Below are 25,105 nucleotides of genomic sequence, written 5' to 3'. Positions count from 1 at the left end.
ACGGCCCGGATCTTATTCTTCCGGGATGCTCTCTGGGCAACGTAGTCCCACCTTCTGGGTCACTGGGGAGGAAGCAGCGGCTGAATACCTGGCACTTGGCTGTTCAGAAGAAATACCCTCCCACCCCCGGCAGCTTTAAGAAAATACAGGTGCTGGGACCACCATTTGGAGGCTCATACTCCGCGGGTCTGGGGTGGGGCCCGAGCATCTGTTTTAAAAAAGAAATCTCCCCAGGTGATTCTTACGGGCACCTGGCCCAAGAGGCACGCCCATATAACATGTCACTCGACTCTGGCTAAAGCTAGGAATTTATCACAAAAATACCCGAGGGACATGTGTGTGTCTGCGTCTTCGCTAGAGTGAGTGAGTTAATGAATGAATGATGAATGAATGAGTGCTGAGTTCCCCAAGCTCTGTCATCCCCACACCATCTTCATAATTTTTGCCCCGTCTCTACAGGCATACCTCGGAGATACTGCGAGTTCGGTTCCAGACCACCACAAGAAAGCCAATACGATAAAAAAGCGAGTCACATGAACTTTTGGATTCCCAATGCACATAAAAGTTATGTTTACACTATACCGTAGTCTGTTAAGGATGCAATAGCATGATGTCTAAAAAGACAATGTACGTATCTTAATTAAAAAAATACTTTATTGCTCAGAAATGCTGGTCATCATCTGAGCCTTCAGCTAATCGTAACCTTTTTGCTGGTGGAGGGTTTGAAATATCGCGAGAGTTACCAAATGTGACACAGACAGGAAGTGAGCAAAGGCTTTTGGGAAACGGCACCTATAGACTTGCTCGACGCAGGGTTGCTACTGACCTTCAATTTGTGAAAAACGTAGTATCTTCGAAGGGCCAAAAAACGAGGTATGCCTGTATACTTTCTATGCTATTAGTCACTTAATACTTTAAAGCCACCCAACCTAGGTGTACTGAAACAAATCTATGTAAAAATTGGAAAAGCCGAGCTTCCCTGGTGGCACAGTGGTTGAGAGTCCGCCTGCCGATGCAGGGGACACGGGTTCGTGCCCCGGTCCGGGAAGATCCCACATGCCGCGGAGCGGCTGGGCCCGTGAGCCATGGCCGCTGAGCCTGTGCATCCGGAGCCTGTGCTCCGCAACGGGAGAGGCCACAGCAGTGAGAGGCCCGCGTACCGCAAAAAACGAAAACAACAACAACAAAATTGGAAAAGCCAGTATCTCTGGCCATAAACAGAAGTTTACTTTCAAGGTACAAAGGCAAGCAAACCGTGTCAGCAGATTTCAACTAAATTCAGTCATCCCTCGGTATCTGCGGGGGATTGGTTTTAAGAGTCACCCGGGTACCCAAATCCGCGGATGCTTAAGTCCAGTCTAGGATAAGCGGCCTTCCGTATCGGTGGCTTCCTCATCCTCGGATGCAACCAACTGCGGGTGGGAAACACAGTACACGGTGCGCGGTCTGTTGAATCCGTGGATGCGGAAACCCCGGATGCAGAAAGTGCGTAGGCGGAGGCCAGACTGTAAATGCTGCCACCCCCAAGGGTATTGCTCTCTTTATTACAAGGTGTAATTAGCAAATGTTACATAAGTGTTAAGAACAGGCTAGCGCCCGGTGGAGATGTTCTCCTGCCTGGAACTACTTTTCCTTCATGAGTCAGTGCTATTTATTGTCCAGCGCTTGGACTGTGTGGCCTCCCATGCTTCATAGCTGCAAAGTCAGGCAATGAGGGCGTGAGGCAGGAGCCAGGGTGACAGGGAGAGTGGATTCCCGTGGGCGAGGCCCACCGTCTTGAGTGGCCATCGCCCCGAACTGCCCTGTGGGTGTGGGATTAACTCGAGCCCAGGGCATCCCTTGCCCCACGGCTGTCCCAGGACTGAAGAGGCTTTTATCTACAGGTTCATTGAGTTGAGACGGGTCCCTGCCAAGGAGGTCAGGTCCTGGGTCGGGCACAGAGCCCAGAGGGCGCGGACCTCGTAGCTGGGAGTCAGGAGGGAGAAGAGGCCTGCCCTGCAGCGCTAGAGTCCCTGTGGGGTGGACATAGGCATCCCGGCTCCTCGGATCACCCGTGTGGAGGCCAGCGGTGTGCCTCTTCCTGGAGCGTGACCTTGGGTGAGTCCCTTGACCTTTCTGAGCTTTCCTTGGTCTCTCTGAGCTTCCCTTGGTGCAGCTGTCAGATTAATTCATTTGGAAACTACTGTTGGATGCCTGCTGGGGCTAGGCTCTGAGCCGCTTGCCGCAGGAAACCCGGCAGCTGAGACCCCTTCTCCCTGGGAGTTTATGGGCTGGCGGGGAGGCGGACATGGCAGGGAGGGGAAGAGGTGCAGGAGGCTTTGAAGATAGTCTGGGAGAGGTGCTTTAGCTGAGCGGTCGGCTCAGGTTTTTCTGAGGCTGGCGTAACAAGTAACCACAATCTGTGTTACTTAGAACAACAGAAATGTATTCTCTTACAGTCTGGAGGCTAGAAGTCCAAAATCAAGGTGTCAGCAGGGCCACACTCCCTCAAAGGCTCTAAGGGGAACCCTTTCTTCTTTCAGTTTCTGGTGGCTTCCGGCAGTCCTCAGTGTTTCTTGGCTTGTGTCTGTATATCTGCATTTTCTTTTCTTATGAGGACACCAGTCATTGGATCAGGGCCCACCGTAATGCAATATGACTGCATTGAGACATCATTATGTCTGCAAAGACCAAATAAAGTCACATTCCGAGATTCCAGATGGACATGAATTTTAGGAGGACACTATTCAACCCACTATGCTGAGGAAGGGCCATTAAAGCTGAGACCTAAACGTGTGTGTGGTCAGGGAGGGTGGGGAGTTGGGGGGAGGGGGTCATTCAGGCAGAGGGAACAGCATGTGCGAAGGCTTTCCGGTGGGAGGGCAGCTGAGGCGAGTGTGACGGGGGCAGGGTGAACAAGGGGAGCTGTCAGGGCTGAGGGCAGAGAGACTGGGGGGCTGCAGCACGGAGCCCCGGAAAGGGGATGGATTTCATCCTAAGCGCCTCTGACGAGTTTAAACGGGGGCGTGATGTGATTGGATTCCCTTTTTTGGAAAACGGTCATCTTTTTTTTTCTAATTGAAGTACAGTTGACTTACAATGTTGTGTTAATTTCTGTCGTGCAGCAGAGTGACTCAGTTATACATATACATACATTCTTTTTTATATTCTTTTCCATTCACGGTTTATCACAGGATATTGAATATAGTTCCCTGTTTTGTTTTTTTTTAAAACAAGGTTATTCTAACTATAGACGGGGAAGGGGCATGGCAGTGACCAACAGTATACATGCTTTAAGGTTTACCCCAGCACATTTGCTTCCCACGAGTGCTTTAATCTTCAGAGCCCTGGCAGGGAGGTAGGGCAGTGCTAATATCCCTGAGGAAACGAAGACCCAGAGAGGGTAAGCAGTTTTCCTAGGATCACACAGCTAGGATGACGAGCACTCAAGACACTCACCAATGTCTTCTGTCTTGTGAATGCTCAGGCACCTGGAGGTGAAGGTCTTTGGACCTTGAAGGTCCATTTTCAGAGACAGCTGGGATTCGGGGGCAGGGGAGATGCATTGATTTTACACCTGTTGCTGCCTGTGCTGTGTCATTTGCTCAGCCCAGGGAAGGTTTAGCTATGCGATGGGGATAAGGTAGCTTTGGCAACTTAGTGTGGAGTTAATTCCCTTATATCTGTGAGCTGCTAGGATCCTCCCCTTCAGAGCAGAGCTCCAGAGGAGAAAAAGCAGGCCAAGGGCAATAAACACTGCCCTGTTCACCAAAGAGCATTTTGGAGGGTTGTGATAAAATCTTGGGCCAAGGCCCAAAGGAAATGGCAGGATAGTTAAGACTGTCCCAGAACCTTTGAGCTGATGTTTCTGTGACATTTGGGGTGTCTATTCACATGGAAAAGAACTCTCTTCTTCTTGAGAAGTAAAAATTCGTATCCATTCGGATGAAACATTCCAAAGTGTGAACATGTTCATTGAACCCGTCCTGGGATTGACAACATAAATTAAGTACCATCTCCCAGGTATTGAGGACGCTAACATCCTCCTGAGAGACAGGCTTATTTGCTGGATCTGAGCTTCCCAGTGTGGGGCAAGGTCATTATTTCCTGCTCGGGTCTCTTGTTTCTTTAGTTCTCTCTTTGTCTCGGTGCTGGGGTCAGCGGGAGGGAGACGGAGGGATTGCTCTGGGATGCCCCCCTTCTGATGAGGAGTTTTCTCCAACTGTGTTTTGAGAGAGCTGTGGGGTGCTGCCTGGGGAGACAGCTGAGCCAGACGCTGCTGACTCCCTCCCCAAGCCTAGCTGCTGGGACGGACTCCTCACCCGGCAGGGCTGAGAGATGCTGTGTGTGTGCGTGTGTGTGTGGCGGAGAGGAGTTAAACTTGGTTCGGGATCTGAGGGCTGGTTTCCTTCCTCTCCTGGTGAAAGGCCCTGTCGAATGAATCACATCCTCTCTTTAGCGTTCTGGGCCCACAGAATGTCAAGGCCAGCCTGGTGTTGTCAGAGGGACGCCCACCCAGGGGATGTCAGACTCTGGTTTGGGACTCCGTGGAGGGACTTTGGGCCACCCCAAGGGGTGATGCCTGTAGCTTCCCTTTGAGGCATGTATATTTCATTCATTCATCCATCCATCCATGTATCCATCCATCCATCCATCTGTCCTTCCACCCATCCACTCATTGCAAATCTGGGGGATGCTCAACCCCTTGCTGGAGACAGGTCCTTGGGTTAATCATCCACCCTTTGTTATTCCAACACCTGCTCGGCCTGGCCTGTGCAGCGCCCAGGGACTCACCTATGGAAGAGGCAGACAAGCTCCCACACCCTGGTCTGCCAGCTTCTCCTGTAAAGGACCAGATAGTAACTATTTTCAGCTCTTCAGATCATAAGGCCCCCATCACAGCTGCTGACCACCAGACACAATATGTAGCCAAGTGCATGCCGCCGTGCTCCAATCAGATTTTACTCAGGGACACTGAAACGTGGTTTTCCTATAATTTTCGTGTTGACACACGAAATGTTATTTTTTTGATTTTTTTCCCCAGTGGTTTAAAAATGTGTGGGCTTCCCTGGTGGCACAGTGGTTGAGAGTCCGCCTGCCGATGCAGGGGACACGGGTTCGTGCCCCGGTCCGGGAAGATCCCACATGCCGCGGAGCGGCTGGGCCCGTGAGCCATGGCCGCTGAGCCTGCGCGTCCAGAGCCTGTGCTCTGCAACGGGAGAGGCCACAACAGCGAGAGGCCCACGTACCGCAAAAACAAACAAACAAAACAAAATAAAAATGTGAAAACCATCCTTAGCTCACAGGCCCTACAAAAAGAGATTTGGCCCATGGGATTCTAGACAGAATCAAAGTGAGTAAGCCGACAGATCATTTTGGTCGGTGAGAAGGGTGGTACAGAGGATACAGCAGTGAGACGGAAGCGCTTCTGTTTGGTGTTCAGGGAAAGCCCCTTTGAAGAAATGCCATTTAAGTGGAGAACTGAGTGGAGGGAGAGTCAGCCCCTTGTCCAGGCAGTGGGAACAGCGGGAGCAAAGGTCTGAGGTGTAGGGAGGAGTTGGCGGACGGGGGTGGTGGTGCAAGTACAAGGAACAGAAAAGTGTGCGTGGCCCAAGCCAAAGGGTGAAGGGGAGAGATGGGTAGTGAGGTCCCGGAGATGAGAGCTCGGCCATTTTAGATTTTGATGAGGATGTTGCACCTCAGGTGTTTCCCCGAGGGATGGGAGAGCTGGGGTATTTATACTCCAACTCCTGGAGCGTCAACTCCTGGCTACTTCCGGCTGTCTTGCACCCAGGCCCCCAGGGCAGGGGAAAGCCCTCAGGCAGAGACTACAGGGCTTTTGAAAATTGTGGGAGTGTTCAGGGTTGCATAGGACACTGACAGCATCCACTGCACTGGGATTTAGTGCCTTCTTCAAGACCTAGCTCAGGTGTCTCCCCTGCAGGACGTCTTCTCCACTCCCCATCCTGGCAGCCTCTGGTCCTCCTTCCTCTGGTCCCCCTCAGCCCCCAGGTCAACCCCCATCCTCGTGCTTCAGGGCTTGATGCTGTAATTCCTCCTTGGTCTGGGTTGGGGCCACACATTGTTCCCAGATACAGGGTTTGGAAATACCTGGTGATGATGAGTTCAGGGCAGTGAGGCGGGGACCCCTGCCCTGGGGCGCTCACAGCCCTGTGGGGAGGCAGACAGTGACAGGAGGCTGTGTTGCAGGGGATGAGGGCTGGGGAGGCTGCGGCTGAAAAGCGGCTGCTTTCTGAGCTCCTACTGCTCGCAGACCCTGTGCTTCTCACCCCTGGACGATCCCTGGCGTCCCCCTGGGAGTTCCATAAAAATAGCCACGCCCAGGCTCCACCTGCGGAAATTCTCACTTGGCCCAGGACTGCATCTGGCTATAAATCTTGATCCAGTCCTTTGGGCTTGGAGTGCCAAACGCCTCTGTATTGGTTTCTTGTGGCTGCTCGAACAAATTATTACAGACCTTAAAGGCTTAAAGCAACAGACGTTTATTCTCTTCTGGTTCTGGAATCAGTTTCACTGAGCAAGAACTGAAGTGTCGGCTCCGTCCAGGGGCTGTTGGGGAGAATCCTTGCCTTTTCCAGCTTCTATAGGCTGCCGCGTTCCCAGTTCCCCTCCTGAATCTTCAGAGCCGCAGCTGAGCATGTCAAGTGTCTCTCTGCTGAGGCTGTCACATGGCCTTTTCTCTTCCCTAGGCAAATTCTCCCTCTGCGTCCCTTTTATAAGGACGCGTGTGACTGCATTTAGGGCCCACCCGGGTAATCTAGGCTTATCCTCCCATCTCAAGATCCTGAACGAAAGCACATCTGCAAAGACCCTTTTTCTATGTACGGTAACAGGGATCCTGCTTCCGGGGCTTAGGACCTGGATATTTTTTGGAGCCATTAATTCAGCATCGTGCTCCTGGTCCCGAGAACGCACCTCCTGAGCCCCCAGCCCGGACAGGCACCTCCCCCCACAGCTAATCGTATGGACTCCTGCAAGGTTGGACTCCTTATTTCTGCTTTCCAAGTGGGGAACCTGAGGCTTGCCGGGGGGAGAGCGATTTTCTGAAACCAAGCTTGCATTTGAGTCTGACCTCGCATGCTTTGAGCCCTGAATCGTGTTGGCCTTCATTCCTCATGCTCCAGGGAGGGGGCAGCGACCGAAGTGCTGTAGCTAGAGAGGGTCCTGCTGAGCTCCCCCTGTGGGTCGCAGAATTCTACAGGCTACTGCCCTGGGGCTGGGAGCCTGCTTGTTATGTTTAGGGTGTCTCTGTTCCGACCCCCCTCAGTCGGAAGAATTCCCATTTCTTCTTCACATGATCCTTTTGGGGAGAAGGTCACTATTGATGTTAGTTCTTTAAAAATGGGCTTTGGGGTGATTTAACTCCCCTGAGGATCGCAGTGGGCGTCAGCCCCAAAGACAGGGGAGGAAAGGGAACCGCTCTGTCCCAGTTGCTGCCCTGGGGCCCTCCGTGCCCATTCGGGCTCTGCATCACTATCCCCATTTCACAGGTGAGGAAACCCAGGCTTGGGCAGGGGGATTGCCGTGTCCAAGGTCATGCAACCAGTAAGTGGTGGAGCCAGGATTTGAACCCAGGTCTCCCTGACTCTGCCCTTTGCGCTAGTGGTGAATCACCAGGCCTGGCACGCTGCCTGATTCTGAGTGGTGGGATGGTTTGTTTGTTTGTTTTTAATTTTTTGAAGTATAGCTGGTTTACAATGTTGTGCTAATTTCTGTTGTACAGCAAAGTGATTCCATTATACATATATACTTTTTCATTTTTTTTTCCATTATGGTTTATCGCAGGATATTGAATCTAGTTCCCCGTGCTGTACAGTAGGACCTTGTTGTTTCTCCATCCTATATGTAATAGTTTACACCTGCTAATCCTAAACTCCCAATCCTTCCCTCCCCCACACTGGGCAACCACAAGTCTGTTCTCTGTCTGTGAGTCTGTTTCGTAGATATGTTCATTCGTGTCATATTTTAGGTGCCACATACAAGTGATGTCCTATGATATTTGTCTTTGTCTGACTTACTTCGCTTAGTATGATAATCCCTAGGTCCATCCATGTTACTGCAAATGGCATTATTTCGTTCTTTATTGTGGCTGAGTAGTATTCCATTGTATATATGTACCGCATCTTCTTTATCCGTTCATCTGTTGATGGACATTTAGGTTGTTTCCATGTCTTGGCTATTGTAAATAGTGCTGCTGTGAACGTTGGGATGGATGTATCTTTTTGAATTATAGTTTTGTCTGGATATATGCCCAGGAGTGGGATTGCTAGATCATATGGCAACTCTATTTTTAGTTTTTTGAGGACCCTCCATACTGTTTTCCATAGTGGCTGCACCAATTTACATTCATGGTGGGAGTTCTGAATTGAACTTTTTCGGTCCCTTCTGGTTTCCCTGCTTCATGTTGGGAGGGGGTTCACGCTCTTCCTCTCACCCTCACATTCAGTCCTTCAGCCAGTCCCATCATCTTTTTTTTTTTTTTTTTTTTTTTTTTTTGCGGTACGCGGGCCTCTCACTGTTGTGGCCTCTCCCGTTGCGGAGCACAGGCTCCGGACGCACAGGCTCAGCAGCCATGGCTCACGGGCCCAGCCGCTCCGCGGCATGTGGGATCTTCCCGGACCGGGGCACGAACCCGTGTCCCCTGCGTCGGCAGGCGGACCCTCAACCACTGCGCCACCAGGGAAGCCCGCATCATCTGTTTTTAAAGCCATAACATCTCTTCTCTCCGTCCCACTGTCACTGAACCCGCCCAGGCCCCCCGCCTCTTGCACCTGGGAGGCAGCAGGGGCCTCCACTCTTGTCCTCGGCAGTTTATTCTCCTCTGGGTGCCCGGAGTGAGCTTCCAGATGGTTCACAGCCCTGCTAAAGCCCACATTGGAGTGGATTCCCACTCCTTCCCACAGAGGCTCTGCCTGACCCCCCCCATCCATCCTGCCCCTCCAGATGACCTCATCCTCTCCCTTCCCACCTGCCTGCCTCTGGCCTTCCTTTTGGAAGGCTCTTTCCTGAGCTGTTTGCATGGCAGGCTCCTCCCCTTCCCTTGGGTCTCAGCTCAGGTGTCAGTCTCCTCCCCTCCCCATCCCCCCAGGGTAGAGTTGCTCCCCGCAACCCTGACTCTTATCACATAACCCTGCTTTATTGCCTTCACAGCCCTGGTCGGCTCCTAAACGATTTCTTCCTTTCCTTTTGTCTACTGACAGCCCTGCCTTCTAGAGCAGAGCCCTTGTCAGTTTTGCTGTGAGGCTGCATCCCCCATGCACATAGTAGGTGCTTAATTAATGGATATTTGTTGAGTGAATGGTCCTGGTGAGGAGGTCCAGGTTCCAGTGTGGACCTTGCCCGGGCTTCCTGGATGTCCTTGGGCAACTTTCTTCCCCCTCGGGCTCTCCTCACCAGTGTAACCTAGAAGCTTGGGCAGCGTGGTCTCGAAGATGGAAGACTCTGGCCTTCCAGGCCCCAGGAATTCAGGGCTGGTCAGGGCTCTGAGGGGATGGGCTGGCCCAAGGGAAGATGTGGGAGGAAGGCAGACCCTGAGCCACAGGAAAGGGAGAGTCCCTGGGTGGGGAAGCAACTATTTGGGACGAGTTCACGAGGTTTAACCAGAGCTCACGAGCCCTCCTCTCCACGGCCCCCCAAGAAAACACTGGCTGTTGTCTTAGCTGCTGTGTTGGTGCTGGGAGGGTGTGCGGGGCGAGTGTCCCCCCTGCCGGGACCTCTGCCCAGCAGGCTTTGTTTGAGATTTGAACAGAAAAGAAGGCTATCCTCTTTAAAACGCAGCTCCAGAAACCTCTCTGGGCTTTGGGGATCTAGGCAGAAGATGGCAGGGAGCATTTTTCTCACTCTTTGTTAAACATTAAAAATTTTTTTCTGATGGAACATTATACATGCCAAACACCAGGAAGAAAAAATACCCTCCGAAGTAAGCCCACCACCATTGGATAATCACCGTGAACTTTTGGCATGGGGATTTTTGTATTTTTGAGGGTGCCTTTGGTTTTCCCATGGATTATGCTGATTACAGTCTTTTTTCAAAACCCCAGATGTATACAGCTTTGAAGCTTCCTTTTTTTCCCACTTAAATCATGCTATTAACTAGTTTCTCCCATTACCCATCTTGGTAAACTTCATTTCGGACAAGTGCATAAAATTTCCGAAGAATACCATAGTCTGTTTAACCAAACCCCAGTCATTGGACATTTAGATTGTTTCACATTCCTTGGTCCACCTCTCCAGCCTCGAGTACCTGGTGTTCTCTGGCCCTGGAAAACCCTGTACTTTTGGTTCCCTGAAAGGGTCTCCTGCCTCAGGACCTTTGCACAGGCTGTTCTGCTGCCTCTCCCTCTGTTGTACCTTCCTGGTGTGCCCCCTTTACTTTCCTCACAGTTTGTATGGAAACCTTTCTTGGGTTTCTCTTTGAGTTCTGCTCGGCTCCCCTCACCCCTGACTGTAGCTGCCTGAGAGCCGGGGGTGTTGCTGTCTCTGGAGGGGTTATGGGGATTGTTAGTTTCATGCCCCCTAGATGTTTATTCTTGTGTTGTAAAAATGGGGCCTTGGCTTCCTTTGAGTCTTAACTAGTTGAGTGGCTGGCCGGGGTGGGGGGGTGAATATGTTTTATGATGGGGGTAGGGGATACATTTTTATTTTATTTTATTTTATTGTTTGGCCGCTCTGCTTGGCATGCAGGACCTTAGTTCCCCGACCAGGGACTGAACCTGCACCCCCTGCAGTGGAAGCGTGGAGTCTTAACCACTGGACCGACGGGGAGGTCCTAATATATTTTTACTTTAGCCCCCAAAGCATGAGGCAAAGATGAAAATGACCCCCACAGATGCATGACACCCCATCTAGTTCCTCCACTGACATGCTCCATGTATGTGGACCCACATGACAATGGTGGTTACCATGGAGATCCACAGGTGTCATTGTCACCACGATAAATAGTAAGAGCTGCTCTTTCTTGAACTCTTAGTTTAATTAATTAGTTTAATTCAGTTACTTCTCACAGCCAGCCCCCGAGAGAGGCTCTCATCATCCCCATATTACAGATGAGGAAACTGAGAGGTGTTGTAATTTGCCTTGGGTGCTGGTATTGGCTTTGGGCTACAGAACCACTGCCTGCAGCCCGGCTCCAGTGTGAACAGGTCACCTCTGGGAGCCAACAGGCTGGCCCAGCAGGCGCTGGCTCACGCCCTGGCCTTGCCCATCCTTGAGGGGTGGAGTCATGACCTGGACTTGCAGGTGGGCAGCTTCAAGGATGCTGGCCTTGGACTCCTGCCGTAGCCTGGACGGCTGGTCTTCCCGCCACACCTGTGGGAAGGGCCTGGGGCTTGATGGGTGTGCCAGGCCCTTTTGCCCAGCAGAGGAGCTGAGGCTCAGGACACACAGCCAAAGTCACAAGCCCCAACCAAAGGCCTCCCCTTGAGCGCTCAGCCCCTCTGTCCTGCTGAGGGCCTGGCCCAGGCAGTGCCTGTCACTCAGGCCAGCTTTGGGGACCCACCCTTCCGTATTTTTAAGATTGTCCCCTGTCTTCATTCCTGCCAATCCAGGAGAGCGGTTCAGCCTTTTGGGCTCTGAAGTTTGACAAGATGAGTGACCTTGGACTAGGCTTTTAATTTCCTTAAGCTTTAGTTTCCTCCTTTCTTAAGTGGGAAAAATCATGATACCTGTAGTCCTGGGGTAATGGGAGGAATCAAGGAGATGATCTCTATCCAGAGTTTATTTTAGAGCTGGGGACACGCACAGCAAGCATGGGGTGAATGCTTGTTCTGTGGTTGGGCTTGTTATTTCCACCAGTATGGGGAGGTCCGGGACCTGGGTTTGCCCTGTCCATGCTTGTCCCCTTGCGTCCCCTCCTTCCTTGGCGTGGCCACACCATATCAGCCTTTGCAGACATGGGTCTGGGGACCCCTCCCCCTCCTCTACAGAGCAGGACATGACTCATGCCTGCGCTGGCGGACACCGCCCTTGGCATAACTGACCACGCCCGCAACTGATCTCCTGAGAGGTTGTCTCTGGGGTTTAGGTATGTTGCCAGCGGGTGGGGGTAGGGACCAGGGCTTGGACCCTGCCAGAGCTGAGACTGACCCCTAAAGAGCTGGATTCTTTAAGGATGCCCATGCCCGGTCTCTGCCAGGAAACCAGAGTCTTAACTTGCCATGTTGTGGCTGTAGGCTCTGGGCTTTTAGTGGAGGATATGATCTCAGATGAAGGGAACACACCTACTATGTGCTTGTAAAATCCTGTCTTTGTAATTGCCGACTTGTGTGAACATTATGTATGTCCCCTGCCACCCCCAAGCTGGCCCCGTCTTGTTCACAGGTGCATCCCGGCTCCTGGTACAGTGCCTGGCACATAGTAGGAGACCAGTAAAAGTGGAGTCAATAAATAAGCAGTGCCAAGCACTTTTACGTCCTTAGCAAACCTCTCAGCCACTTTTGGAACTGGATAGGATCACAAACCCATTCAGCAGGTGAGGGGGCTGAGGCTAAGGAAGGTAAGGAGCCCGAGTGCACAAAGGCAGGATTTGAGTTCGATTCTGCACGCTGTGAGCTGCAACCCGAAGCTCTCTTCTGAGTCAGATGCCCACTTGCCAGGTGCCGATCTCAAAGCAGCTCTCTCTGCCTCTCCCTCTACCTGCCTTGGAGCCAGCAGTTCTCACCTGGACGCACAGGATGGAGGATGCTGACATGTGAGACGCCCTCCCCTGGGAGTGGGGGACTCAGGGAGGCTCCTGGCAGGCAGGCGGTAACTCCACCCTCTCCCACTCAGGAAAGCAGATCAGGATGCAGGGGAGGCAGGGAGAGGAAGGTGTTTCTGGGAGAACCCCAAGTGCACTCTCGTAGGTGGCCTCAGATCTGCTCATTGTCCCTTGTCCAGATTCAGCCCTTGCCACTTTTTGCCACTTAAGCCCAGCCAGGTTAGCAGAAATTGCCTTTCCCTCAATGCCCTGAGCTCTTTTCCAACTCTAGACCTCATGGTCTTCCCTTGGCTGGCTCCCTCTGATCCTTTAGGTTATGCAGCTGAAATGCCACCTCCTCCAAGAAGTCTTCCTTGATCACCCAATCCATGGGGCTCAACCATGATTCACTTCACAGACCTCATTCCCTTCACCTCCCTTGCCACATGCTGCCATCTTTGTCCGTGTTGGCTTATCCATTCCCTGTCTTTCCCACTTCCCAACTCTAAACTCTGTGTAAACAGGGTCCTCGAGTTTTGAGTTCATCAGTATCTCCCCATCCCCGAACATGGGGCCTGGCACATAGTGGGTCAATAAATCTTTTGAATGATTGGTAAAAGAGCAACTTGCAAACATTTGGCCAGCGCATGCGTTGGCACCTCCCACCGTCTTGGTCATCGGTGGGTTGTGGACCGTTTCACGATGGGGTGTGTCTCACCATCGCATCACGAGACCCTAGGGGAGAATGGGTGTTCTGAGCACGTCCATCTCTTGTGAGTCAGTGACTTTGGGAAAAGACGGGTATCTTAGGTTGGGCTCCCCCAGAAGCAGAGCCTGAGTCAGGGGTGCCAGGGCAAGTGATTTATTTGGGTGGTGGGACACGATTAGGCTTTGCTAACAATCAAAGCAGCTGGGGGCAGCTGGAGTATGAAGTATGCTGGGAACCTCAGGGAGACTATGAAACATGCTTCTAAATTGTCCCACCAGCAGTAGAAAGTTGTCCACCAGTGCCAAGGAGGTTTGGGTGGGGCTCTGACAGCATCTGCCACAGCGGGCAGGCTCTTACTCGGTGGCTGGCATGCCCGGCCTGGCAAGCTCTGGCGGGGACCTGCTGGCTCCAGCAGACAGAGGGGGTTGCTGGCTCTGGTGAACCCGAGCATGAGCCCAGAGGCTGTGAGCAGGGAGAGGTTGGTTACTTGTTCCTGTTTCTGCCGAGATCTGGGGCTATTTGCACATCGTTGCCACTTTGGGTGTAAAAGGATCTCCGAGCCCAGGGAGGTCATTTTCTTGGATTCATCTTCTGAGGAGGAGTTTTATCATAAGCAGAACTCCTGTGTACTGAGCGCCTGCTGTATACACTTCCCAAGCCTCTTTGGTTCCTTGTGTTGTCGGAGATGCTGGACGAAATCTGTCTGTCCCTCCCCCCAGCTCTCCACGTCTTTCCTGCGCTTGTACCGAAGGCCACAGGTCTAGCCCCGCAGGCCCCCTCCTCGTCCCAGTCTCTCTAAATGGTTAATAGTACTACTATTGATGAGGACAGTCATCGATGTGTGTGGCACCCACAGGCGTTGTCCTAAGCACTTTGCAAGTGTGATTCCTTTAATCCTCACAAAAGCACAGGAAATACCTACCCATGATTCCATCTTATACTTGAGGAAGCCAAGGCTCAAAGAGGTGGAGTTACTTGCCCAAGGTCACACAGCTGGTGAGATCAAGACAGGACTGGATGCCCAGCTGGTTGACACTAGAAGTCCACGCTCTGCCCCGTCCTACAGAGGGACACGAACAGGGCGAGGAGAATGGGGGGATCCTGGCTGCCAATCCTGCATGTTGTCCCCCAAGCATGTCATCCTCTGTGCTCTTAATAACTGCTGATTACCCTGAGCAAAATTAAGGTCTAGAAGAACTGAGTGCAGGTGGTTTTTAATCCGAATTTAGGAGATGGTTGTGTTTTCTGTCACCAGATCAGGTAGATTGCCTTTAGGGGAGGGGCTTGATGACTCATCAGGGAACAGACCCCTTCTGCCCAGGTGGCTCTTAGAGCCCGTGGTTGGGAGGGGTGGCTCAGGGGAGGGCCCTCTCTGCCCTTCTTAGCTTCATTGCTGGTGGCTGAAAGCAAGAAGGTTTTGTTGGGGGTCCTTCTGTATATCTTTTAGAGATAAAAGTGAAAGGACTCGGGAGCAGAGGGTAGACCCTCCCCCAACACACATGCACGCATGCGCGCGCAGACGCACACACACACACACACACACACACACACACACACACACACACACACACACACACACACACACACACACACACACACACACACACACACACACAGTGGACATTCCCTCCCCTTACAGCTGGGCTCCTGGTCCATCCTCAGTCTGTCATTGTCATTCACGTTAGACTTACCAGTGGGAGGCAGTGCATTGTCCCAGAGTCCAGGCCAGTGGAGACCCTGGAGTCTGTCTTAGGTAGGGTTTGGTTCCCAGAACCAAGCTTGGGACGGGAAGCATTGATTGGATGGGGGAGGGGTGCTCTCAGGAGTGGGGGAGTGAGGGAAGGAGGGGCGGGCGGGGGAAGGGATGTGGCCCCACCCAAGTTTAGCTTCGCCTGAACCGCTGGGGGGCTCTGGAGCCACAGAATGAATGCTGCCTTGATGCAAGGGTCAGTGGCCTTTTGTATCCCATATATGTGAGTCACTGGCTGTGGATGCCCTGGTTGGTAGGGGGTTTGCAGGGAGGGTTGGAGGTCTTGGCCTTTTGGAGGACAGCTCTCCTGGAAAAGTATGTATCTGTGAACAGACAACCCTCATAGCAGCTGCGGGGAGGGTGCAGCACCAGGGAAGGGGATCTGGTGGAGGGAGAAGGCAACAGTGTCTCCTGGTGGTTCTATGCTACATTTGTCCCTAACTGGCTGTGTGACCTTAGGCAAGTCACTTACCCTCTCTGGGCCCAGATTTCACCTTCTATACCTGGAGGGAGTTGCGCAGAATCATCTTGGCCCCATCCCTTTTTTTTTTTTTTTGTGGTACGCGGGCCTCTCACTGTTGTGGCCTTTCCCGTTGCAGAGCACAGGCTCCAGACATGCAGGCTCAGCGGCCATGGCTCATGGGCCCAGCCGCTCCACGGCATGTGGGACCTTCCCGGACCGGGGCACGAGCCCGAGTCCCCTGCATCGGCAGGCGGACTCCCAACCACTGCACCACCAGGGAAGCCTGGCCCCACCCCATTTTTAACCTCCATCAAATGACTCATTTTCTCCTTCAGACATTCATTTGTTTCAGCAAATGTTTATTGTTTACCTATTATGTGCCAGGTGACTTGCTAGGCTCTGATGATGAGACAGGGGAGGGAACTGGACAGAGAGGGTCTCAGCCCTCAGGGGGTAAGACAATCAATTCAACAGACTTAAAACAGTAGGATCAGTGTCACAAAGAAGCAGAGAGCTGTGGGGATGAAAGCCTACCTGGGGTGGGAGCAGAGGTCTGGGAAGGCTTCCTGGAGGAGAAGCATTTCATCAGAGAGCTGTTGCTGCATGAACGCACATGGGTACTGACATCACCCGGGAGAAACAGAAATGACCGGCATTTCCTTGCAGGTCTCTTTCCCATCTGAGGGTGGAATTCTTACAGATCCTGACTCCCTCCAGGCCAAAGCAAACTGAGATCTCCAGGCTGGGTGGAGCTGGGGGAATGGGAGGGGGCACTTGGTAGGAGATGAGGTCCTGGGGTATGTGGGAGGCACATCAGGCAGGGCTGTGGTGAGGGGCATGGCTTCATTTCGTAAGCACCTGCAGGCCATTGGAAGTTTGAGGGCTTGTTTTCTCAGGCATAACTTACAGTAAAGTACACGAATCTTACGTGTAAACTGGACACACGTTTGCATATGAACACAGCACATAACCACCACTCATATCAAGATATAGAACATTCCTAGGCCCCTAGAAAGCTTCATTATACCCGTCCTAGTCAATACTCCCCAAATTGACCTACCTTCTAACACCATTGGCTAGTTTTGCCTATTTCCTGAACTTCGTGTTAGTGCAATTTTACTGTACGAGTGCTTTTGGGTCCCGCTTGGTTTGCTCATCGTAATGTCTATGAATTTATCCGCGTGTTTGCATGTTGCCATAGTTTGGTTTTTTTCATTGCTGTATTATATCCCATCATATGAATATGCTGCGATTTATCCAGGCTACTGTGGATGGACACTTAGGTGGTTTCTAGGTTTTGGCTCTGACGAATGAAGCTACTGTGGACATTCGTGTACACGTCTCTTGTGGACCTGAGCACCCATTTCTTTCGGGTAAATACTCAGGAGAGGAATTGCTGGGTCGTAAGTTAGATGCAGGTCAGCTTGAGTAGGTTCTGCCCAACAGTTTTCTACAGTGTGCCGGGGTAAGAACGGCCCCACCCCCGTCAGCCTGTCAGCCTGTTGTTTTGGCCGTTGTGGCAGATGTCCGGTAGTATCTCATTGTGATTTCAATTTGTTTTCCGGATGAGCAGTGAAGGTGAGCATCTTTTCATGTGTTTATTGCTCATTTGGAGATACTTTCTGTGTGTGCGCAGTGCCCATTCAAGTCTCTTGTCCTTAAAAAAAAAGCAAACAATAAGCCAGATTGTCTTTTTCGTATTGGTTTAGAGTTCTTTATGTGTTCTGGATAGAGTCCTTTGTGAAGTATGTATGTCTGTGTGTATACACATGTGCACATGTATAAATATGATATAATATTTTAAATTATATTTATAAACATAATATAGATGAAATACTATATATCATACCATTTGTATACATAATATTTTATCCCAGTCCATGTCTTGCCTTTTCATTCTCTCCATGGTGTCTTCTGATGAACAGAAGTTTTCCTTCATTTTATTTAAGATCAGTTTTTCCCGTGTTTCCTTCTAGAAGCTGTACTGTTTTACCTCACAGGAAGCACTGTGAGGCGAGTGTGAAGGTGAGAGAGGGAAGGCAAGGAGCTAATAGAGGGTGTGTCATGGAGACAGGGCATAACGTGCACCTCAGAGTCTTCCCCCAGAGAGGGAAGGAGCTGGGGTATTGATACACCAGTTGCCATCTGTCTATGGTGGAGGGCTGTGCATGGGGCACTGCCCAACTGGCACTTCTGGCCTGTGCTCCCATGGCCAGAAAGCAAGCCAGAGAGTTGCAGCCATCTTCAGTAGGCAGCCCTCTGCATCCCGGGGTGGGTGCTGAGAGTGTAAGGCAGGACACCTGAGGTGTCTGATGCACCCTTCTCGAGAAAGGCTTGGGCTCTCTGACATTCGTATCATATTCAGAAATTTAGTCTGTTTCACTTTGTGCTTTCACGTACCTAGCATTTCTCTTTTAATTTGTTTATTTTATTTATTAATTTTTGGCGGCATTGGGTCTTCCTCGCGGTGCACGGGCTTCTCGTTGCGGTGGCTTCTCTTGTTGCGGAGCAGGGCTCTAGGCGCATGGGCTTCAGTAGTTGTGGCACGAGGGCTCAGTAGTTGTGGTTTGCGGGCTCTAGAGTGCAGGCTCAGTAGTTGTAGTGCACGGGCTTAGTTGCACCATGGCATGTGGGATCTTCCCAGACCAGTGCTCGAACCAGTGTCCCCAGCATTGGCAGACGGATTCTTAACCACTGTGCTACCAGGGAAGTCCACGTACCTAGCATTTTTAAAACGTTTCTTTTTTTTCTATCATGAGCACATTTATTTGATCAGAAGTCAGCACAGCAAAGGAGTCCAGACAGTGGGCTTCATGGTCTTGGTGTCTCTGAGCCTCAGTTTCCTCATCTATAAAATGGGAGTAAAACACTACTACCTGCCTCAGAGGTTGCCGGGAGAAGTGAAGCTTTGCCTATAAAGTGTTTCACCTGGAAACTGGCTACACATTCAATAAATAGAAACTGTTTTTGTTGTGATTAGTATTGTATAAAGTTAAGAAATTATAAATAAGCAAAAAAATACAAATAGATTAAAATCCCCTGTAGTCTCATCTCCCCCCCACTTAGAGTCACCCTCTCTGAACGTTTCTTATATATTCTTCTAACACTTTCTGTAAGCCTCCTTGTATTCATATTTATATACCCATCCATGTGCATCTACATAAAACAAGAAATGGGATCCCCACGGTCCGTATCTTACCTAAGCGTTTACAGTTTAACTTTTACTTATTTATTTGGCCAGGTGATACATTCACGGGGCTCAAAATGCAAAGTTACCAGAGTGCAGACAGTGAGAAAGCTCCCTCCCGTTTCTGGCCCTCAGTTCACCCATTTCCCTGCCTGCCACCGCCAGGGAATGAATTTAAAATTTATTTTTAATTGTATTCCCCCCTGCCGCCCTGAAACTCTTTGTAACTGCCTCTGTTGGGCAAGGAGCCCCGTATATCCTTGTAAGTGGCAAAGGTTACCCTAGAAATTGAACCATGTTAGCCTTGTGTGTCGATGGTGTCATTCTGGCCCTGTAGATAGAGGTTTTCTTAGCGCTGTATGCCAGTTGATAAAGATGATGGATTAGGGGGTCAAAGGGACACTGGCTGATCTCTCAAACACGTGACACTCCTAGCTTTAAACCACAAGTGCTCTGTGCCCGTAATGAATGGCTGGAACTGCTGTTAACCAGAACCTTTCATTAACCGAGGCCTCTCCTCTGCCTCCCTCGCCTCTCACCCTGCGTTTAAGGCAGAGAGAGAAAGAGGTCAAAATACACAGTTCTCGGTGATGCTAAAGGTCATGACTCCTGACAGCGGGTGAGTAATTCATGGTTCAGTTAAATAAGGTTGGGCCTGGGGTTGAGGCAGCCAGCCCTGTGGCCCAGGCCTCCTCCGTGTTAAGAAGGCTGAGGATGAAATTAGAAGATCCGGGGACTGAGTGCCAGCTTGTCCCTTCCCGCCCCTGTGACTCTGAGCCTCAGTTTCACATCTGTATATTGGGAATGTACAGCGCGGTCCAATAGAACTTTCTGCACTGCCCAGTAAGGTACCCAGCCTCCCGTGCCTGTTGAGCCCTTCAAATGGGGCTGGCATGACCAAGGCACTGAATTTAAAATTGTATTTAATTTTAATCAGTTGACATTTAAATTTTAGTAGCTGCATGGAAAAGTGCAGTGCCAGGACCTACCTTGTAGGATTTGATACTGTCAAGGTCCAAACAAGCAGGAATGGGGGGTTAAGAAATTTGGTGGCTCTGGTGGGGCTAACCCAAAGGACTTCACAGAGGCTTGAGCTCTGGGGTTATTTAGGTAGCCATTCAGCTCCGTGCTGCCTCCTCCAGACAGTCCTCCCTTTCCTTTCTCCCCAACCAACTTAAGCTCTGTATGAGTTTCCTATTGCTGCTGTAACAAATTACCACAATTTACTGGCTTCAACAATGCAAGTTTATTACCTTATAGTTCTGGAAGTCAGAAGTCTAGTGAAGGTCGGCTGGGGTGTGTTCCTTGCAGAGGCTCTAGGGGAGCATCCATTTCCCTGCCTTTTCCAGCTTCCAGAGGTTGCTGCATCCCTTGGCTTGTGGCCCCGCATGGCTCTAATCCCTGTTCCCTTCATCACATTTTCTCTCTCTGACTCTGACCCACTTGCCTCTCTTCCATAAGGAACCTTGTGATGACGTCGGGCCCACCCAGCTAATCCAGGATAATTTTCTGATCTCAAGAGACTTCGCTTGGTCACATCTGCAAAGATAACAGAGTCACAAGTTTTGGGGATCAGGACGTGGACATCGTTGGGGGGCATTATTCTGTCTACTCTAAGCCCTTCCTCCCGAGGGCCTCAGTCTCACCTCCCTGCTGTGGTCACTGTGTGTGGCCATGTCTGCAGCCGTGTCTGCCTCCCCAGCTAGACTGTGCTTTGAGCACAAGGATGTTTTGCCCCAAAACTTGCCTGAAAACCCAGTCTGAGCTAGACAGGTCCCGTGAAGGACAAAATGGCAAAGTGTATACACTGTGGAGTCAAACGCCTGAGTGGAATCCCAGATCTGCTAACTTACTAAGCAGTTGACCTCAGCCAATCACTTTGCCTTTTGAAACCTCAGTTTACCTATCTATAGAATGGGGATAATAATAGCATCAGCCCCAGAAGGTCATTGAAGAGCTTAACAGGGCCCAGCACAGGGGTAGGGGTGGAGGTGGGTGGGGGCGTGGCGTGGGGAGGGGAGGGGATGCCAGCACTTAACCCAGCAACTGTTGGCTGCTGCAGGATGAACTGGGTGGGATTGAACTGGGTGGGATTGGGAGGGAGGCTGCCTGAGTTCAAATCCCAGCTCCACCCCATGGGCAAATTGCTAAACCTCCCTTGGCATCGTTGTCCTCGTCCATCAAGTGGGCCTAATCATGCGACCCACCCCAGAAGGTGGATTAAGTGGGGAAATTCATTTAACTCACAAAACGAGTGCCCAATTAGTGTTAGTGATCTGATGATGGTAATTATTAACACCAAGCTTTCCCAGAGCCCAGCACTTAATAGGTTGGAGGACAAAGCAATTGAATAAACTTGGGATTGTTCATTGGGTTCTCTTTTTGGCAGCCGGGCCAGGTATATTTCTTCAGCTCCACTGAGGCCTGGGTTCTGTGCCAGGAGGGCCTGTCTGTCGTGCCCCGAGGCTGGCAGCGCCAGGCCCTGACAGGTTTACAGGGGAGCTGGGAAGCTGGTCCCAGAGGACGAGGAGAAAGAGTCATTGGTTGCCTGAAGGGTATCGGAGGCACAGTGACCCTCCTGGGAAAACCAGGAGAGGACATATCAGCCGTCACTGCAGGTTCACTGCCATGGGCGGAGCCCCGATGAGAATGGCTGGTGGGGGTGGAGTGGGGTGGGTGCAGCAGCCGGGGATGGACCTGGGACTGTTTACATCCCTGGGACACCACTTCGGTCTTGACCATCCTTTCAGGCTTTTCTTGCACCTGGTTTTGGGAAGGATGCTCTTTGGTGTCTACATTCTTCGGTGCTTCCGCCTGATTCTAATCAAGGCTTGTGTAGCTGACAGGCTGGTATTGGATCTTAGACCAGCCTTGAGAAAAGTATCCACTTACCCAGTCCCTGAATCACTATCTCTCCCAAATTCCTTCATCAGAGAGCTATTCCTTTAAATCTAGCTAAAAAACTCCCACCAACCCACACATCCCTCCATCAGGCTTCATGTTCTGTTTGTTTATTTGCTCATTTATTTATCATGCATTTGCAGAAACCTACTGTGTATGTGCCAAGTATATACTGATGGTGTTTTACATGCACCATCTCCTTTAATCCTCGGAATCCTTTGAGGTAGGTATCACTGAACTTAATTTACCCATGAAGAAACTGAGCTTTCAGGGGTGAAGTGGCTTGTCAAAAGCACTACTACAGGGCTTCCCTGGTGGCGCAGTGGTTGAGAGTCTACCTGCCAATGCAGGGGACACAGGTTTGTGCCCTGGTCTGGGAAGATCCCACATGCCGTGGAGCGGCTGGGCCCGTGAGCCATGGCCACTGAGCCTGCGCGTCCGGAGCCTGTGCTCCGTGATGGGAGAGGCCACAGCGGTGAGAGGCCCGCGTACCGCAAAAAATAAATAAATAAAAAATAAATAAAAGCACTACTACATTCACTGTGTTTACTTAGAAGACATTTGTCCACTTAACAAATTTGTACCCAAACTCCCTGTGTCCGTTAGGAATGCTTTTACCTTCATGTAACAGAAACCTTAACAATGACTTAAATAGTACATTGTTATTTTTCACATAACAATAACAACAACAAAGATCCAGAGGAGAACGGTTCAGTTAGTTTAGTAGCTCAGCTATGTCATCAAGGTCTTTTCCATGTCACTATCCTTAAAGTATCACTTGTGATCCCATGGTCCCAAAATGGTTGCCTTGGTTCCAGGCATCACATCTTTGTTCCAGGCAGGAAAATGGGGAAGGAGCACCACAAGCTGCATCTGCCTGTTTTTGACTCCAATGCCATGATCTTTCCACTTTACCAGTGAATTCCAGTCACATGGGCTTTTTAAAAAATAATTAAATAATTGATTTATTTTTGGCTGCGTTGGGTCTTCGTTGCTGCGCGGGGGCTTTCTTTAGTTGTGGCGAGCGGGGGCTACTCTTCGTTGTGGTGTGTGGGCTTCTCATTGCGGTTGCTTCTCTTGTTGCAGAGCACAGGCTCTAGGCGCGTGGACTTCAGTTGTTGTGGCTCGCGGGCTCTAGAACGCAGGCTCAGTAGTTGTGGCTCACGGGCTTAGTTGCTCCACGGCTTGTGGGATCTTCCTGGACCAGGGCTCGAACCCGTGTCCCCTGTCTTGGCAGGCGATTCTTAACCACTGTGCTACCAGGGAAGCCCCTGTCACATGGGCTTTTGCCATTTGTACATAACCCCTGTATCATCATTTTATTTTTAAACTTTCACTTTTCCGAAAGTTAAATAAAATTTTAAAGGAACCATTACAAACATCTTACTGTAAATAGCAAACCAGTGTCACTTGTCTTAAATTGAAAACAACAGTAAAATTAAATACAATGAAAATAAAATTATGTTTTAAAATCTGCTGCTGCAGCTGATGGTCTGAGCTTGGAGCTGTGTCTTCTTTCTTAAACCTGGGAGATTAGCAGATAGTGTAGGTGTTAAAGTCATGGTGGCACCAAGCAGAGATGGGCTCAGGAACTGCATGAGAAGGCACCCATGAGAATCAGAAAGGAAACAGTTTGCACAGAATGTCATTCACAGAAGCTTCATGCTGTGCCTGGTTGTCAAAGCACCCTAAGTGTTACCAGAGACCATCTTGTGTCCCGCATGGGCTGCCTCCCACCGCTGGGGAACCCAGCACTCTCCTATTCTGCCTTTCCCGTGCCAGGCATCAGGTAGGTTCTGGGAAGGGGAACCCAGAGCCGGAGGGGTCTGTGTCCTGGGTGGGCTCAGGAGGGATCTGTAAATCTTGCAGGGGGGAGACTGTCAGGCTTATCTCTGATACAAGGCATGATGATCAGGTAAATAGCCAAAGAAGGTTGGAAGACACTTTGGCTTAGGAAGTCAGCGCAGGCTTCCTGGAAGAGGTGTCCCTTAGTCTGCTGTAAAAGCATGAGTGGGATTTGGGCAAATGGAAATTGTGCTGTGGGTAAAGGGCTCTCCACGGAGAAGAAATAAGTGAAAAAGATACTCAGGTCGTGGGGTACCTTTGGGAATCTGGGAGTGGAGGCAGGGCCTGTAGTACAGATCATGTTGGTTAGTTTTGGCCTGTGGGTGGGTTGGTGGGGGGGGGGTCTTGAATACCTTGTCCAAGGCAATGGACAGTGGGAGACATTTATTTTGGAGCTGGGGAACACATGATCAGACCTTCCCAGGGTTTGAGTTTGAACATAAGGCAGCTCTTGGGCCAAAATAAGCTAATTCCTCCAGAAACCTATCTGTGCTCGGAGGGAATTATTTATTTATTTTTCTGAAATGCAATATGTGCCTCTCAGGCTCCCTAAGGAGAGAGCATGCTATACTCAGATTTTTCTGAGTCCAGCATTGATCTGTGTGTCGTGTTGAACTGAGCTCTGAGGTTGAATTTCCTCTGCCGTGAACGTCATTTCTGGGCCAGGGCTTTCTTCCTGCCTACCCTTCCGACGCCAGGCTGGACACAGCCTCTGGGCTGGGCCCAGACTCGCCTCTCCCCGTGAGCCGTTCTAATTGCCCTTGCAAATCTTACAGTCAAGTGCGTGGTGATGGTCCGGCCATAAGTGAGACCCAGTAAAGCTGCCAGTGATGGCACAGTCAGCCCTGGGGCCCTGGTTTATTTCTCATCTTTACTGGGTCTGCCCCAGGGCAGAGGTTAAGAACCCTGGCCTCCTAAGCTTTGACTCAAGTCAGCATGGGACATGTTTCCCTTAGGTGTGAAGGGAAACACATGGATGTATGCTCCATTCTGCATATATCCAAAGCTCTGAAAAAAGTGTACACCCTTGGAACCAGCCAGCCCACTTCTAGGCAACATTTACCTTGGGAAAGTCATTGCACTTGGGTGTTCATTGAAGTGTTGGTTTTAATAGTCAGAGGTTGGAAACAACCTAAGGATACAATAGTGGAGGATGGATTCGATATAATGATGAGATATCCATGTAATGGGATACTGCAAAGCATGAGAAACGGCTGTAGAGTTGTGTAGCTATTGATGTGAAAGGTATTTATGACGTATTTTGAAATTAAACAAAACAAAGCAAGTTCCTAAACAGCACGCATGACCTGATTGCATTTTAGTTTTGACAAAAAGTTCCCACTTATATTGGAAATGGCCAGATGGATGGACATCAGAATGCTAGTAATGGCTGTTGACTCTGGGTGGTGGGATATAGGATTATTAAAAACATTTTGCTCATTTATATTTTTGAATTTTTCTGCAATTACTATGTGGAGAACCGAAGAGACCTCGTGAAGACGTAGGTCTCCGCCAGAATAGCGTGAGAGCTTTAGATAACTTAAAGGGGGGATGTCATATCCTTGGGGGAGTCC

The 25,105-nt window shown here is 50.5% G+C and overlaps 2 protein-coding genes across 6 annotated transcripts in view; one reads left to right on the top strand and one right to left on the bottom strand.

The window, feature by feature from the left end:
* The window catches only part of LOC132532246 (uncharacterized), a 33,060-nt gene extending 20,943 nt beyond the window's left edge, over nucleotides 1–12,117 (bottom strand). The window contains exons 1-2 of the mRNA XM_060170529.1: nucleotides 12,085–12,117; nucleotides 11,147–11,307 (exon numbers count right to left, since the gene is read on the bottom strand). Coding sequence (XP_060026512.1) covers nucleotides 11,147–11,307; nucleotides 12,085–12,117 — 194 coding nt within the window. The remainder of the gene's footprint in view (nucleotides 1–11,146; nucleotides 11,308–12,084) is intronic.
* Nucleotides 1–25,105, top strand: part of KIAA1671 (KIAA1671 ortholog) — a 179,008-nt gene that overhangs the window by 20,078 nt on the left and 133,825 nt on the right. The window contains exon 1 of one of the 5 annotated variants that reach the window (XM_060121724.1): nucleotides 1,676–2,097. The exons of the other annotated variants lie outside the window; for them this stretch is intronic. The gene's annotated coding sequence lies outside the window, so the exon portion shown is untranslated. Of the gene's footprint in view, nucleotides 1–1,675; nucleotides 2,098–25,105 lie in introns of those variants that run through there. 5 annotated transcript variants of the gene reach the window in all.

Source organism: Lagenorhynchus albirostris, chromosome 14 (genome assembly GCF_949774975.1).
Source record: "Lagenorhynchus albirostris chromosome 14, mLagAlb1.1, whole genome shotgun sequence".
Taxonomy (NCBI): domain Eukaryota; kingdom Metazoa; phylum Chordata; class Mammalia; order Artiodactyla; family Delphinidae; genus Lagenorhynchus; species Lagenorhynchus albirostris.
This window is presented reverse-complemented; position numbering and strand designations above follow the sequence as displayed.